Here is a 13138-nt window from a genome sequence, read left to right as displayed (position 1 = left end):
TTCTGGTTTCTAGAGTCACATTGCAGCCCATCTGCCAAAGACTTTGTACGTGTAGCCACATGATAAAGTCAGATGTACCTCTCCAGGGAAGTAATATTTTCTTAATTCATCTTCTTTTTAATTTTTTTTCTTTTCTTTAAGAAAAGAGGCAAACCCCTAAACTTTAAAAATTTTCATATCCTACTAAAAAAAGTTCTTTTCAAACCTATATGTAAAGCATTATCACTTGAATTCTTACGGAAGTAAATCATTTACCATGTCTTTCTGGTCTTCTCTGTTCAATTAATGAAACAGCCTTTCAAGGGATAGTTTCTACTGGTTTACTGAAATGCTATTCCACCATTATCTCTAACCATAAAAAAAAGGTTACAGATCTTAAAAAACTGGCTGACAATGAAAATATCTATGTGGTATTTGCATTTAAATTCTCTCATAGATGGAGATATAGAACATTAAAAAAAATATTCCTTTTGGCTTCGCAGGACTGCATATCACAAACGCACTTGGTGAGTTGAGTAGAATGATTTCTCTGTAATCTTCAACAGTGAGAAAATGAGTTAGGAGAATCTTGATATTAAAAGCTATACATGCATTTTAATGTCATTTCAGATGCAGTATAGCTTCAGGTTCTCAACTGCTAATCAAACAGATAATTCCTTATTGCATACAAAAGACTATTTACTAATCCTGTAACAGAAGGTGTTGAATATACTGCATTTTATTCCCTGCATTGTTTATTTGCAACACCATCCTAAACATCAAGAAGGCATGGACTTGGCACTTCCTTGCTAAGATCTGTAGTTGTGAAAAGTCTTGCAAGTAGTTTATCTGGACTGTGAAGCCTGATTTGACAGACAGGATTTCCATATTCTGGTCCTAGATTCCAAGTATGCAATTTAAATAAATTATTTCCATTATTAAGGAAATCAATGATTGCTGCATCATACAAAAAATCATCATGCATGAAGAGTTTTATACCACCTATCATAAATAAATACTGTATCTTGGTAGAGTATCTGACTTATTTTCTTACTCATATTTTTCTTATTCATACTTTTCACTGGAAAACAAATATGTCTTTTTGCCTGAGATAACTCTATAATGCAGTATTATGCAAACTCATATCAAAGAAAGCCATAGGTTATTTGTCTTCAGTGCAGATGAAATATTCTGTTCAATTTTATAAAAATTTCAAGACACAGCATCTTTTATTCAGAACTTGCCTCTTTTTTCTGATTTTTTTTAAATTATCCCAAATAAAAGCAGAAGCTGTTACCCAAGCTATTTATTTCAAACTATATTAAGGTTTTTACTTTTCCAGATACTCCCTTTTTATTTTTTTTTCTTTAATGTGATCTTTGAGCAGCTCAAATGAATGACCAGAGGCATGTCTGCTGCAGCATAAAGACCTTCATGAAACAGAATTGACTCTGCCTGAGATTAACTACACAGAACATAAATTGTTGGCAAACCTTGCCTGTGCATTGTTCACTGGAATGGAGACAGTGACCCCCAACACTTCCCTACTTATTTTTCAATGGACCAGAGTGAGAATTACAAATGCACCTGCATTTGAAATTGCCATTGATCTACAGGTGGCCGAGAACACAGAGACCGATGTGACACCCAGGAATGTCACCATGTTCCACAGCTGCAGTGACCATGGCTGTGCCATGTGGCTCCAGATGTACAGGGAGAAGTGGGTCTGGGGAAGGTGGGATAGGACAAATATAATAGACAATGTTAGATTTGATCCTAGTTGAGCTGGACAGTGCAATTCTGACTGGTTTTGTTTTTTCTTCTGTAACTATTTACTGACAGGCTGCCTCTGACCTTTCAAGGACTATTGTAACTACCTCTTTTATCTGTCCCCAGAACTTTTTCTTTTCAGCAACAGAGGATAATAAGGCATCATCATGGTTAAATAAGATCAAAGGAGTGGGTATTTACTGCTTGAGTTTTTACAAGACCTAAATAGAGCTCTGTGGTTTCTTTCATCTTTCTTTAAGTTGCTTAGCAACACCGCACCATCTGGGTTTTTTTTTCTTTTTTTCCTTTTGTCACGGAGCCCTTAATGTTATTTCTGCCTCTTATAGGAGGAAAAATACACAGCAGCAAGGAAAGTTCCAGTCACTACAGTTTCTTTACATAACCATTTTGTAGAGATGTTGGACAAAAGAAAGTCATTAAAGTAGTTCCACAATGAAAGATTTAAAGAGTCTTTACATTTTCTGACAATTGCTGAGGTTGGTCCCTTTAGGAAGAAGTCACTTTTTAGCTAGGAGTATGCTATCAAACAGTGCTCTTTCCTTTAGAGTAAAGCAAACAACTTTTTGCCTGCTGGCTGTTGCTGAGGTTAATAAGTATTTCTTCACTGTAATGAAAAAAAAAACCACACCATAGGGAAGAGGATTTCCCAGGAAGAAACAGTGTACAGAAATGGGATCTCCTGAGGACACGACAAAACATCCACACAACTGGAGAATTTCCAAGAGACAATAAAGTAAACTGGATAAACTTGTAAAACTTTGGGTTTTACAAGGAAGTGTGGGCAGACAAACTGACCTCACCTGCTTTCATGACAACACAGATAGAATTGCAGGCTCCTTTATAAGCTGTCTGCATGCTGGGCAGCCTACTGCTCCCTTCCAGACACCTGAGGATGATCCCATTCCACATCACTTAGTCTACTGCTTTTTCCCAATCCTGTGGGGTAGTGCTGCATGCTTCAGGGTGGGAAAGGAGCAATTTTTATGTCATGGTTTACAAAGGCAAAGTCTCTATTTCTGTGATAGCTTTTATTCATGAAAACAATGCTGGATGAAACAGTCAAAATAGCGGCATGCAGAAACACAAGGCAAACAAATGGTTCTAAGAAAGGAATAATAACAAAATCTAAGGGTCCACTTGGATTTAAATCTGTAACTGAGGCTTTTAAGTCAGAAAACCAACAGTTGCTTCAAAGAGCAGTTGATCCCTCTTCTTGCTGGCTACAGAAGCAGCCTAGAGAGATCAGTGCACAATATGAGAGGGGCTTCAGCCTCCATTTATGGGAGTAATTTTTTTTTCCTTCTGATTTATGAAGCTACTGCAGGATAAATTTTATTTTTTTAAATACATTCTTCTTTTCTTGTGGAGTTCAAGTAGGAGTTCAAAGAAAAAATAATAGGAAGAAATGAAAACAAAAGAGAAGAAGAAAAAAAACAAAAAAAAGCAACTGGCTTTAGGGGATGCATAAATAACTTAAATAGACTTTCATCTTTGTATATCTGAAACTCATTATTGTTATTAGCAAGTTTAGTGACATATGAATTTATTCAGATCTTCTCAGCTAAAATGTCACCACTAAACTAAACTAGAACTACTGTAATAAAAATCTGAAATTAGTAAAATCCCAAAATCTTTTCACGAAGTATAAGAATTTCAAATCTAAGAGATGGCAACTGTCCTTTCTCTCTGATCCTCCACCATGCCCTGAGGAGAAGACAGAACAGGAACTCCTGTAGCTCATGCTACTCAGTGGTGCTCACACAGCTCTGCTTTAAATGTCCCATTAAAGCACATCCCCATGTCCCTATGCAAAGGAATATAAGAGAAGGCAATAAGAAACAAAACATAACACAAGTGAAGAAAAGTTGTCTTTTTCTACAGAGATAACTGAAGAGGTGTGCAATACTGTGAACTAGGACAGTGTTCTTTAGGTTTTTTAGGCTGTATTATTGTCAGGCAAACAGATCTTATAGTCAGCAAATTCCTGTAATTTTTGTAGAGTTGCAGAATTTATCATTAACACAACACTTTTCTTCATCATCTATTTCTCTTCATAATGTAAATATCTTGCAAATCCCCTAAGGATAACAAACCCCTGATATGACTGATTTTATATTCATTATTGACTGCAGATTAGTAACTCTAAGAAAACAGAAATGTCAGTGAGCATTCACAGTTATTGGGGCTGTTCAGTTCAGTTCTTGCCAGCTTAATGCTATTCACATCTCTGAGACATAAAAAAAGAGCTGAGGCACAGGTTCAAAGCATAATTCACTAGTGCAAAACAATTGCTCAAATTCTCCTGCCCCTCAAGGTGGCTTACCCAGATGGAAACAGTACTTTATGAACATGCCTTTACACTACTGTGGCTCATAAACTATTTCTGCTGCTGATTTGGGAGAGTGATAGTTAGTTGAAGGCAAAATTATATGAGGGATCATTTTAAAACTTGAACAATATGGACAAGTCATCTTCCAGGACCTGGGTACAATTTCTGGCAATTTCCTGGCACTGTTCAATTTACTGTTATATATTCAGCCTTCAAATACTATGAGCAATAAGCCCAGTGACTGCTACCAATCTGCCCATCAGTGGACCATTTACTACTTCAGAAAAAAATTCAGTTTCTCCCCTGCAGGCTTACAAAAGGTTTCATAGACCTTGCTGAAGGCAGAGTCTAGATGACTTCAGAAATTTTTTGAAGTTCAGGGATCCTGCATTTAACTATCAATTTCTGTTTATTAATATAATAATAAGTATATTTTAAGATGCTGCAAGGGTTGCAAGACAGGTAACCAGACAAGACAGCCTTGTACACTTTATTGCTCCATGGGCTTTTTCATTGTGTTATTCCTTCAGAGCACTTAATATCTTCCAGGATGACACTGAGCCCAGATTAATTCATTGAGAAGCATTAAGTCCTACTGACTTTCAGCATGACTTAAATACTGCTCAGTATATTTCTCTATCACTCCCCTCTGTCAGCAGTTTACATGAGAGGTTGATTCCTGCCTGCAATAATCAGAAGAGGAAGCAAAGCAGAACTGAGCTTGCAGTGGCAGGAAGGGTCTTCTATGGCTTCCATCACACCTCTGCCAGCCAACCAGAATATTTCTGGGAATGTAATGACTGGGCTGGACTATTACTAAAGAGTTCTGTGCCAGAAGGGAGCAGGTGAAGCTGTCCTTGCCCTGGAAGAGCTCAGGAAAACCTTAGCATCAAATTCTTTATTGCAATTTTAATTCTAGTACCATGGAAAATACTTTCAGGTCAAGGTCAGAACAAAATGCCCTCAAAATCATCAGCTTTTCTGTCTCTTTCATTAAAAATTAAGAGAATTCAAATTTATTGGTGTGCTTCTCCAGTAAGAATTTATTTCCTCCCTACAATGTCTAATTTATGGGTAAACCTTATTCTGCAATCATATTTTACTCTCCCATGTCTCAAAAAATCAATTACATCAACTGCTTGCAAAGTTTTCCCTTCAGATTTATCTGAGATCTGATTTAGTCTCCTATGTTTTTTTCTTAATTACTGGCAAACAGTAATTCTGTAGCTCAGGAACTTTGTGATTCCTTGTTGCAGGCTTTGATACACCTAAATACTTCATTCATTCATTCTCTACATCTTTATTCAAATTTTCTTTGCACTGAAAAGAAAAATAAGACTTGTCTCTAAATAAAATTATTAGATAGATTAGGGCACCGCTTCTTGATTCAGAAAGGCCCACCACACTTTAAATCAACTGATCTTTTAAAATATTTTCAAATTCAAAGAGCAGTTTTAACTTCTGCTTTAAAATTATGTTTTTTAGTCTGGGGTATTGTCTATCTCATAAACAACTTACTACAACAAACTTATAGGTGTGTATTACTGGCTGAAACAATTTCTTTTAAAAAATGTAACAGTAAGCTGCAGAGCTTAATAAAAATACCACTTCTCAAAACTTTTGACTAATTTAAAATTTAAACTCCCAAAAAAATTCAAGACAGCACTTAATTTGAAAATCAACAGCAAGGGCTGAACAACAAATCTATCCCAGCATTATAGACAATCTGTGTCCATTTAATGAATGTATTTCAGTTACTACAGTAACTGAAATATGGTGATTCAATCAGGTATCTCAGAGCTTGTGAGCAGAGCTGGTACCTTACACCACACCACTCACGTGCTTCAAAGGAGGCTGAGGGCAGTGTCCTATGGAGAGATTCCCTTTGCAAGGGAAGCAGGAGCCAGTGAGGAGCTGCTATGTTTTAGGTTGCTTCACCTACTGCATACATTCCTGGGGAGGTTTGAACAGGTTGGTACAATGGTCTTCTAAATCTTTGATTTAATAAATTACAGCCAAACTACTTGAACAGTGCAGTTACATGAAACAGAATCATTTATCATTTTATTACTCCAGAAAAGCAAGGCCTTATGATTCCAGTCTGGGAATTAATGAATCAGATCATGCACTAGGGCTGTACCTACATGGAGAAGACTTGGACCACAGTTTCCTAATTCTCTGAAAAATGTTGGCTCTCTGTTGGTTCCCTTCCACTTCTCTCCAATAGTGCTTAGTGTAGAGAACATGGATACCCTTCACTGGGCATGCCTCTATGCTCATAAAGAAGCTTCACCTCTACCCTTGATCTCTTTACACTCCCAGACAGAGAAACTACAAAATGAGCAACTGAAGGTACATTCCTTCTTGGATACAGCAAGAAAATTTCAGCAGAAAGCTGGTTGTGCTCAAGTGCCTCTTTTAGAACTTCAGTGGCTCCATGGGTGTTTCCCCAGATCAAAACAGGAATCCTTAACAGAAATTCCCCATGGATCTGCCCCACCAGAAGGAGAGCTGGGGGCTTGAGTGCCTCAGGGCATTCAAGTTTTCCAACAATCCCACCGTTCCTGTTAGCAATAAAACTGCAGAGAAATTTACTTTCAGTGAACAGCCAGAATATTCACAGAGCTGCTGGGTTTTAGGCTGTGTCCCAAAACATATTGCTCAGGTTCAATTCAAGATGGAAATGTTTTTCAAGAAACTGTCTCCTCCCGAGAGGGAAGTGTTTTGTGCACAGATCTTTTGCTTAAATTTTGATGCAAGGAATGGACAATGACTGTTATAGGGCTTTAAAGCAGGGAAAGCACTGAAAAAAGACTGGAAAACATACTCATATTACAAAAAAAAAAAAAAAAAAAAAATGTAACCAATGTAGCCGTGACTTCAGGAATACAGTTTCAATTTGAAACCATATATGTTACATTAATACACATATATGCTTTAAAATACTGGTACATATATGTAGTATGTGTATTGCCATAGAATTTCTTCAGGTCTGCACTTGAACAAATGACAAAATCTTCAAGTTTTCAACAAGAAAATATGAAGCACTGCTATACACAATTAATGTAATTAAAGATGTATGAAAGCTTATTTCCAAATTTTGTTTTTTTGCTGCTGGAAAGAACTGAGTCATTCACTCTTCTTCCTTCTTCCTCTATGTTGTTTCTTACCTTGTACTGTGTCTTCCTAAACCTAAATAGCACCTTCTTTTCTTCATGTGTTCTCCTATATCCTTCCCCTTTCTTTTCTCACATATTCTCTGCAAAGCTCAAAAGACTTTCAGTTTGTATGGTTTTTTTATGAAGGGTGAGAAGTGACTGAAACAAAGATTTTTTTCCCCCTAGGTCAGAGATACAACAACGATTTTTAATCCAAAGTAGTTTCTTGTATAAATATATTCCACTTGCAATCCCTTTCATAGAATAATAAAACAACTTTAAATTAAGGAGAAACTCAAGATTCCAAGAACAGTCTTTATGGACTTCTTGAATAACCATCTAATTTGGTGATCAGTTGTGAACCTTATTTTCTGGCAACTCTACACTTAAAAGCTAACATAGATTTAACGCCAGCAACCACTGTGATGAAAATAATATTTTGATTTTAAATAAAGACTAGGCCAGATTTCATGTATTGCCAGAATTCTTATGTCTTTTTTTCCCCATAAATTTACATACCAAAATTATATTTTTAGAGTCAGTTTCACAAGTGAGAAAAGATATAGCTGTTAATACTCTTGAGGACAAATTTATCGACATCACATAGGAATATTACCCAAATACACTCACATTATAAAGGTGCATTTGAGATGTAATTGATTCAAGAACCAAAACAAACCCAAACCTCACCAACTAAAATAGGAAAACAAAAAACCCAACCCAAATATGGAAGATATTAATTTGAGGATGAGCTATTTGGTTTTAACTTCTTTCATTTAATTTGAAACTTACCTGGGCAAGGCAAAATGTTGCATTCCTGGTACTCTAGAGATGGGCCAAGGCAAGGAAGGCCCCCATACTTGGGCTCAGGATTGCTGCAGACCCTTTTGCGATTCCGGATACCTCTACTGCAGTCACGACTGCACTGAGACCACGGAGACCAGGGTGACCAGGCACCATTGATGGTATGGGCAGAGTATCTTCCAGAACGCAGGAAGTCCCCTGACAATCCTAATAAAAAAAGGACCAAAAATGTAATACTGAATTAAAATGGTGTCTCAGCCCAAAACAACTTTTTCCTCTTCAAGTTTACTCCTAGGCTTCTAATAGTAAAATAATATGAACAGAAGGGTCCTGTCTTTTAGCCTCACAATCCAAACCTTAGTTTCATCTCAAGAATCTCTTCTTCAACCGAAATTTCACAATCACTTACACAGAACTACAGTGAAGAGCTGGATCCAACACTTCAGGTAAAGTTTTATGGCTGCAATGACTGAACTAGATAATTTACGCCACCCAAGAATGACAAAATTATCTGACTCTTGCACAGGAATTACTGTGAAAAAAATCTCCAGATATATTACATAAATATAATTGCCTCTGCTTTACAGGAAGAAGGGGACAAAGGAGACAGGATTGAGCTTCCTGTGACCACTCATCGAGCCAGCTCCCCTGGTCCTCCTGCAGGGCTCTGGTTACTTAATCCACCCAGCCTTCACTGCTGCTGGCTGTGCACAGAGGCTCATGGGTATCCCATGCACTGTGCTTATCCTAGCCATATTCAGACTTTAGATAGTGTCCACTAATAATTCTACAAATCTAGCAGAACTACCCTTTTGTGAAAAGCAATGTTTGGCCAATTTAAAATATAGTTTATTTTCCACTGAATTAAAATGTTCTAAGCCATTATTTCCATAAAAGCTATGGAAATCAGCCTTTTGTAGACAAACACACCTACAGAAATTTCCTTCTGAAAATAATAATCTGGCAAGTGGAAGACATATTTTCTAAGTTTAGTACAGAGAAAAGGCATCTGATTAAGCAGCAATGGATGAAGTCTGCTATTTATCAGTGAGAAAGGACACACAGCATCCAACCAATAGACCTGGATGTAGCCCTGGGTGAAGTTCTAATAATCTGCAGTTCATTTGAGTATCTCTGTCACACTGGGACTTGATCCTGCAGGTGAAAAGACTCCCTCAACTGTACTAAGCACAACACTGAGTTGCACTCATCACTCTTGAGTTGCAGCTTTACCTCTAAGCATCATTACTAAGCATCTCACCAACACTACTGTTACCAAAGCAGTTCACCTTATCCAGTGGAAATTTTGAGATTGATGGACCAATAACTGCAGCTTTTATTACAAGTACTTATTTAAGCAGCTGTGATGAGGGAAGGTCCAGTGAATGGTACTTCAGCCAGCAGAGGATGTGGCTGGCTCTCAATTCTGGAGCTTCAGTATTGACAATATAAGTCAACAGATGAATTGTGTCCACAGTGGAGAAATGCAGGGGGATTGTTAGAAGCTCTAACTGCAGCACAAATGTCTATTCTTAAGAACTTGTTTTGTGCCCTACCCACAGGCATATGCACTGTGGAAGTATGAAATAAAGAATCAGAAGATTTACTGAATGATGCCATGAAAACAGACAGAAATAACACCGTGAGGAGTCTGCCCAACAGCAGACTCTTGCACTGAGCAGAATCAGCCTTCTGCATAGCTGTGATGGAGGAGCCTCTTATTTGCAGTGTCCACCCCATTTCTACCCATGCTTATGGCATTAGTAACACTGCTTAACTTCTTCCCCAAGAAATACGTTCACAATCATCCCAAAGTAGATGAGGGTTTGCATGTTTTTATTCAATCCTTGATAAAGTGCAATATTGGAATGATGATGCACTGACATAGAAATACTGGTAATAAGAAACTGCTGAAATTAATAGGAAAACAGCAGAACTGCAGTATAAAAATGACTAAAAATGGATAAAACCTTTCAGGAATTATAGAGGGTAACTATTTCTCTCCTGCTGAGCCAGATTCTATTACATAGATATTAAAAGCAGCATTTCAAAAAACATGACATACATTCAAATGCAAAAAGGGAAGCAAATACGGAGAAACAGAATGTGAATCATGAATACAGGTCCACTTTCCTGCTCTGTGAGACCCTTTTTATGCAATTTTGTATCACTCTGGTCATGGAAATTCTCAGCTTATGTACACAGTGAGGTCTGAGAACAAACTAATAATATATTTAGTACCAGAATTCTAAATCGAGGAGGTTTTTAAGTTATAAAATTAAGAGCAATGCAAACAATGGAAAAAGTGTTAATCAGACCAGACTGCCAGTCTTTCCATTCATAAATCACCGCAGGGTGTATCACTTTGTGTTGGTCAACCCATCACACATTTCATAAGAATACTAGGATATTTTGAAGATATTTTTGCAGGATATGTATAGCTTTTTAAGTCCTAAGAAAAATGTGAGACCTTATCCGGCATTATGGTATTCGATTTCTTGGGATTTAAACTGGGGACTGGGGAATAGAATCTTCTAAGGGAAAGCTCTAAGGTAGTTTAGCTCTGAAACAGAAAAATTCTCCAAAGAATCTTTTCATGCAGAAGTTTTGCCTGCAGCAAGTGTTCCCCTGAGTTTTCTTCTTTTTAAAGCATTAAAAAATTTATTTTAAGGACCAGTATTTTCACAGTTTTACAGTAGTTAATAAAATGTTCATAAAAGGTTTTTAGAATTTTATCTTTAGACAGAAACTACACAATAAAAAATTAACATTATGCCATTGACAGCAGGAAAAGTGACAAGATCAGTATTCTGGAAATACTGTTCTTTATATTCCTTAACATTATAGACTTTTACAATGAAGGGACAAGGTGCACAGATGAGGAGAGAACAGTGGATATTACTTATCTCAACTTTAGTATTGGTTTTAACACTGATTCCCATAACTTCCTGCCAAACAAGTCAGCAAAGTATGAGCTAGATAAGTGGACAGTGCAATGTGTTGAAAACCGGCTGAGCAGCCAGGCCAGAGGACAGTGATCAGCCATTAAGAGGCCAGAAAAGTCACAAATTTCAATCCTGCTTAACATCACTAATGACCTGGACAAGTTTGCCTTGACTGTGAAGACTGGCTGATACACCCAAGGGTCGTGTCACCCTTCGACAAGGCAGAGAGGAACCTCATGCAGTTCAGCTGGGGAAAATGCAAAGTCTTGGATCTGCACAGGAACCACCCCATGCAACCACACTTTGAGGCCAACCACCTAGAAAGCAGCTCTGCAAAGAAGGATCTTGGGGTTCTGGAGGACAGAAAGATGAATATGAGCGAGCAATGTGCCCTTGGGGAAAAGAAGGAGCTTGGGTTTCATCGGGAAGAGTTTTTCCAGTAGGTCAAAGAAGGATCCCTCCCCTCCACTCTGCACTGGTAGAGAGCCCATCTGGGGCTCTGGACCCAGTTCCTGTGTCCTTCAGCTGAGAAGTCCTGTTTATTAACTGAGGTGGTAGAGGGGTTGGAGGGCAATATAAAATTAAACAAAAGATTACATTCTAGAATTTGTTCAAGCAAAAATTATTCAGAAAGTAAGTATATATATAGCACCAAGTCCTAGCCTTATCATATTTACATCAAATTTGACAGGAGAAGGCATAAATAGAAAAGCATTATAATATTTCAGAGCAAGTGGCACAAAACTGTAAACTCCAAACTCCAAATTGTCTCATTAAACTGTGGTTTTCTTGCTTGCTGCTTCTGTTTGCAGTTTGGGCCACTTTCAGATTGCTCTACATCCAACTCCAGAGACAGAAACCAGATTATGCTACCCAACCAAATCCAACATTAAGCTGCTTTTTTCAGCTTACTGCTCCCAAGATAAATATATATAGTGGCCAGGATGCAACGGCCAATGCCCTTGGCGTGGTAGCAGCAAAAGTCTAGTTGCCAAAACAAAATCTTAGCCCCCCTTAATTAAAGCCCATCTACAGAAATACTTGTAAAATCTGCAAAGAAAATGATCAGTCATAGCATCGTCAATAAACTAATGAATAGCTTTCCCAAGACAGACAGAACATCTGTGAGTCAAATTCCGATCCAATCTTTATGACAGTTTCATCATTCAAATGTTTTAAACTAAATTGTTCTCAGAAAGCCTAGGACTGACTAAGAGCCCTACGAGCAAATAGAAGCAAAAATTCTGCTTACAGCTTACCAAGAAGCTTATTTTCAATTGTTCAGAACTCATACTCCAGTAACAAACTGCTGCAAACTGGCTAGAAAAGGGCATTTAACTATTTGATCCCAGTACAATTTTATAAAGCAACTGTGCTTCTCTAAGGCGAAAAGTTCCACAAGTAACAGCAAGTACTGCAAAAACTTCAGTAAAAGCCATGACAATGATATCGTGGACAAAAATAACCATTAACTTCTAAGATCATGGAAGACAAAAGATATGAACTAACATCTAAACAAAAGAATTTTCTCTCATTTAAAGCACTTCTGCTTTGTTCAATATCAGTAAAATTATAGAGAAATTAGTACTGCCCTGCTGATGATTTACCTATTCCATAATGCAAATATAACTGAAAACAATTGCCTAATTAATTTACATCATTCTGATATAAATCAATATGATTAGATGATTTATAAGCACATTTTTAAAACTTTTTGGTTGAATTGAAATAGCTTCATAAATACACAAGAAATTAATTCTGTCTGAAGACACGTTAACATGAAAGTCACCTGCCCTGACTAGCACAGGAGAAAAAATCAGCCTTTGCAAAAGCTTGTTATGAGACTTTGGTCGGCCTGATTCTGCTTGAAAACTGCAACACTCTCAGCCAAGTTCAATTAATTTGCCTTAAAAGTGAGGCTCCATTAAAGCACATAGTTTAATAATAATTCCCTAGTCTAGCCTGTAGCTAAGTAATACAGCCCTAAGTAAAAGAGAAGTAGCTGTGACACCTGATAAATTATATTACTTGACTGATTTATGACTTATGTCCTCCAGTTCCGACCTAACAAAGAAAATTCAATTATCCAAGCAGTCTAGGTTCATGACTTAAGGAAAAGATGATCTGAAGCC

General features: G+C 37.3%; 1 protein-coding gene across 6 annotated transcripts in view; it reads right to left on the bottom strand.

The window, feature by feature from the left end:
- SEMA5A (semaphorin 5A) overlaps positions 1 to 13138 on the bottom strand; it is a 314081-nt gene that overhangs the window by 16949 nt on the left and 283994 nt on the right. For all 6 annotated transcript variants that reach the window (XM_030230394.2, XM_030230426.2, XM_018907145.3 and 3 more), the window contains one exon: positions 8050 to 8268. In XM_030230394.2, the coding sequence (XP_030086254.1) occupies positions 8050 to 8268 (219 nt within the window). The remainder of the gene's footprint in view (positions 1 to 8049; positions 8269 to 13138) is intronic.

Source organism: Serinus canaria, chromosome 2 (genome assembly GCF_022539315.1).
Source record: "Serinus canaria isolate serCan28SL12 chromosome 2, serCan2020, whole genome shotgun sequence".
Classification (NCBI taxonomy): domain Eukaryota; kingdom Metazoa; phylum Chordata; class Aves; order Passeriformes; family Fringillidae; genus Serinus; species Serinus canaria.
This window is presented reverse-complemented; position numbering and strand designations above follow the sequence as displayed.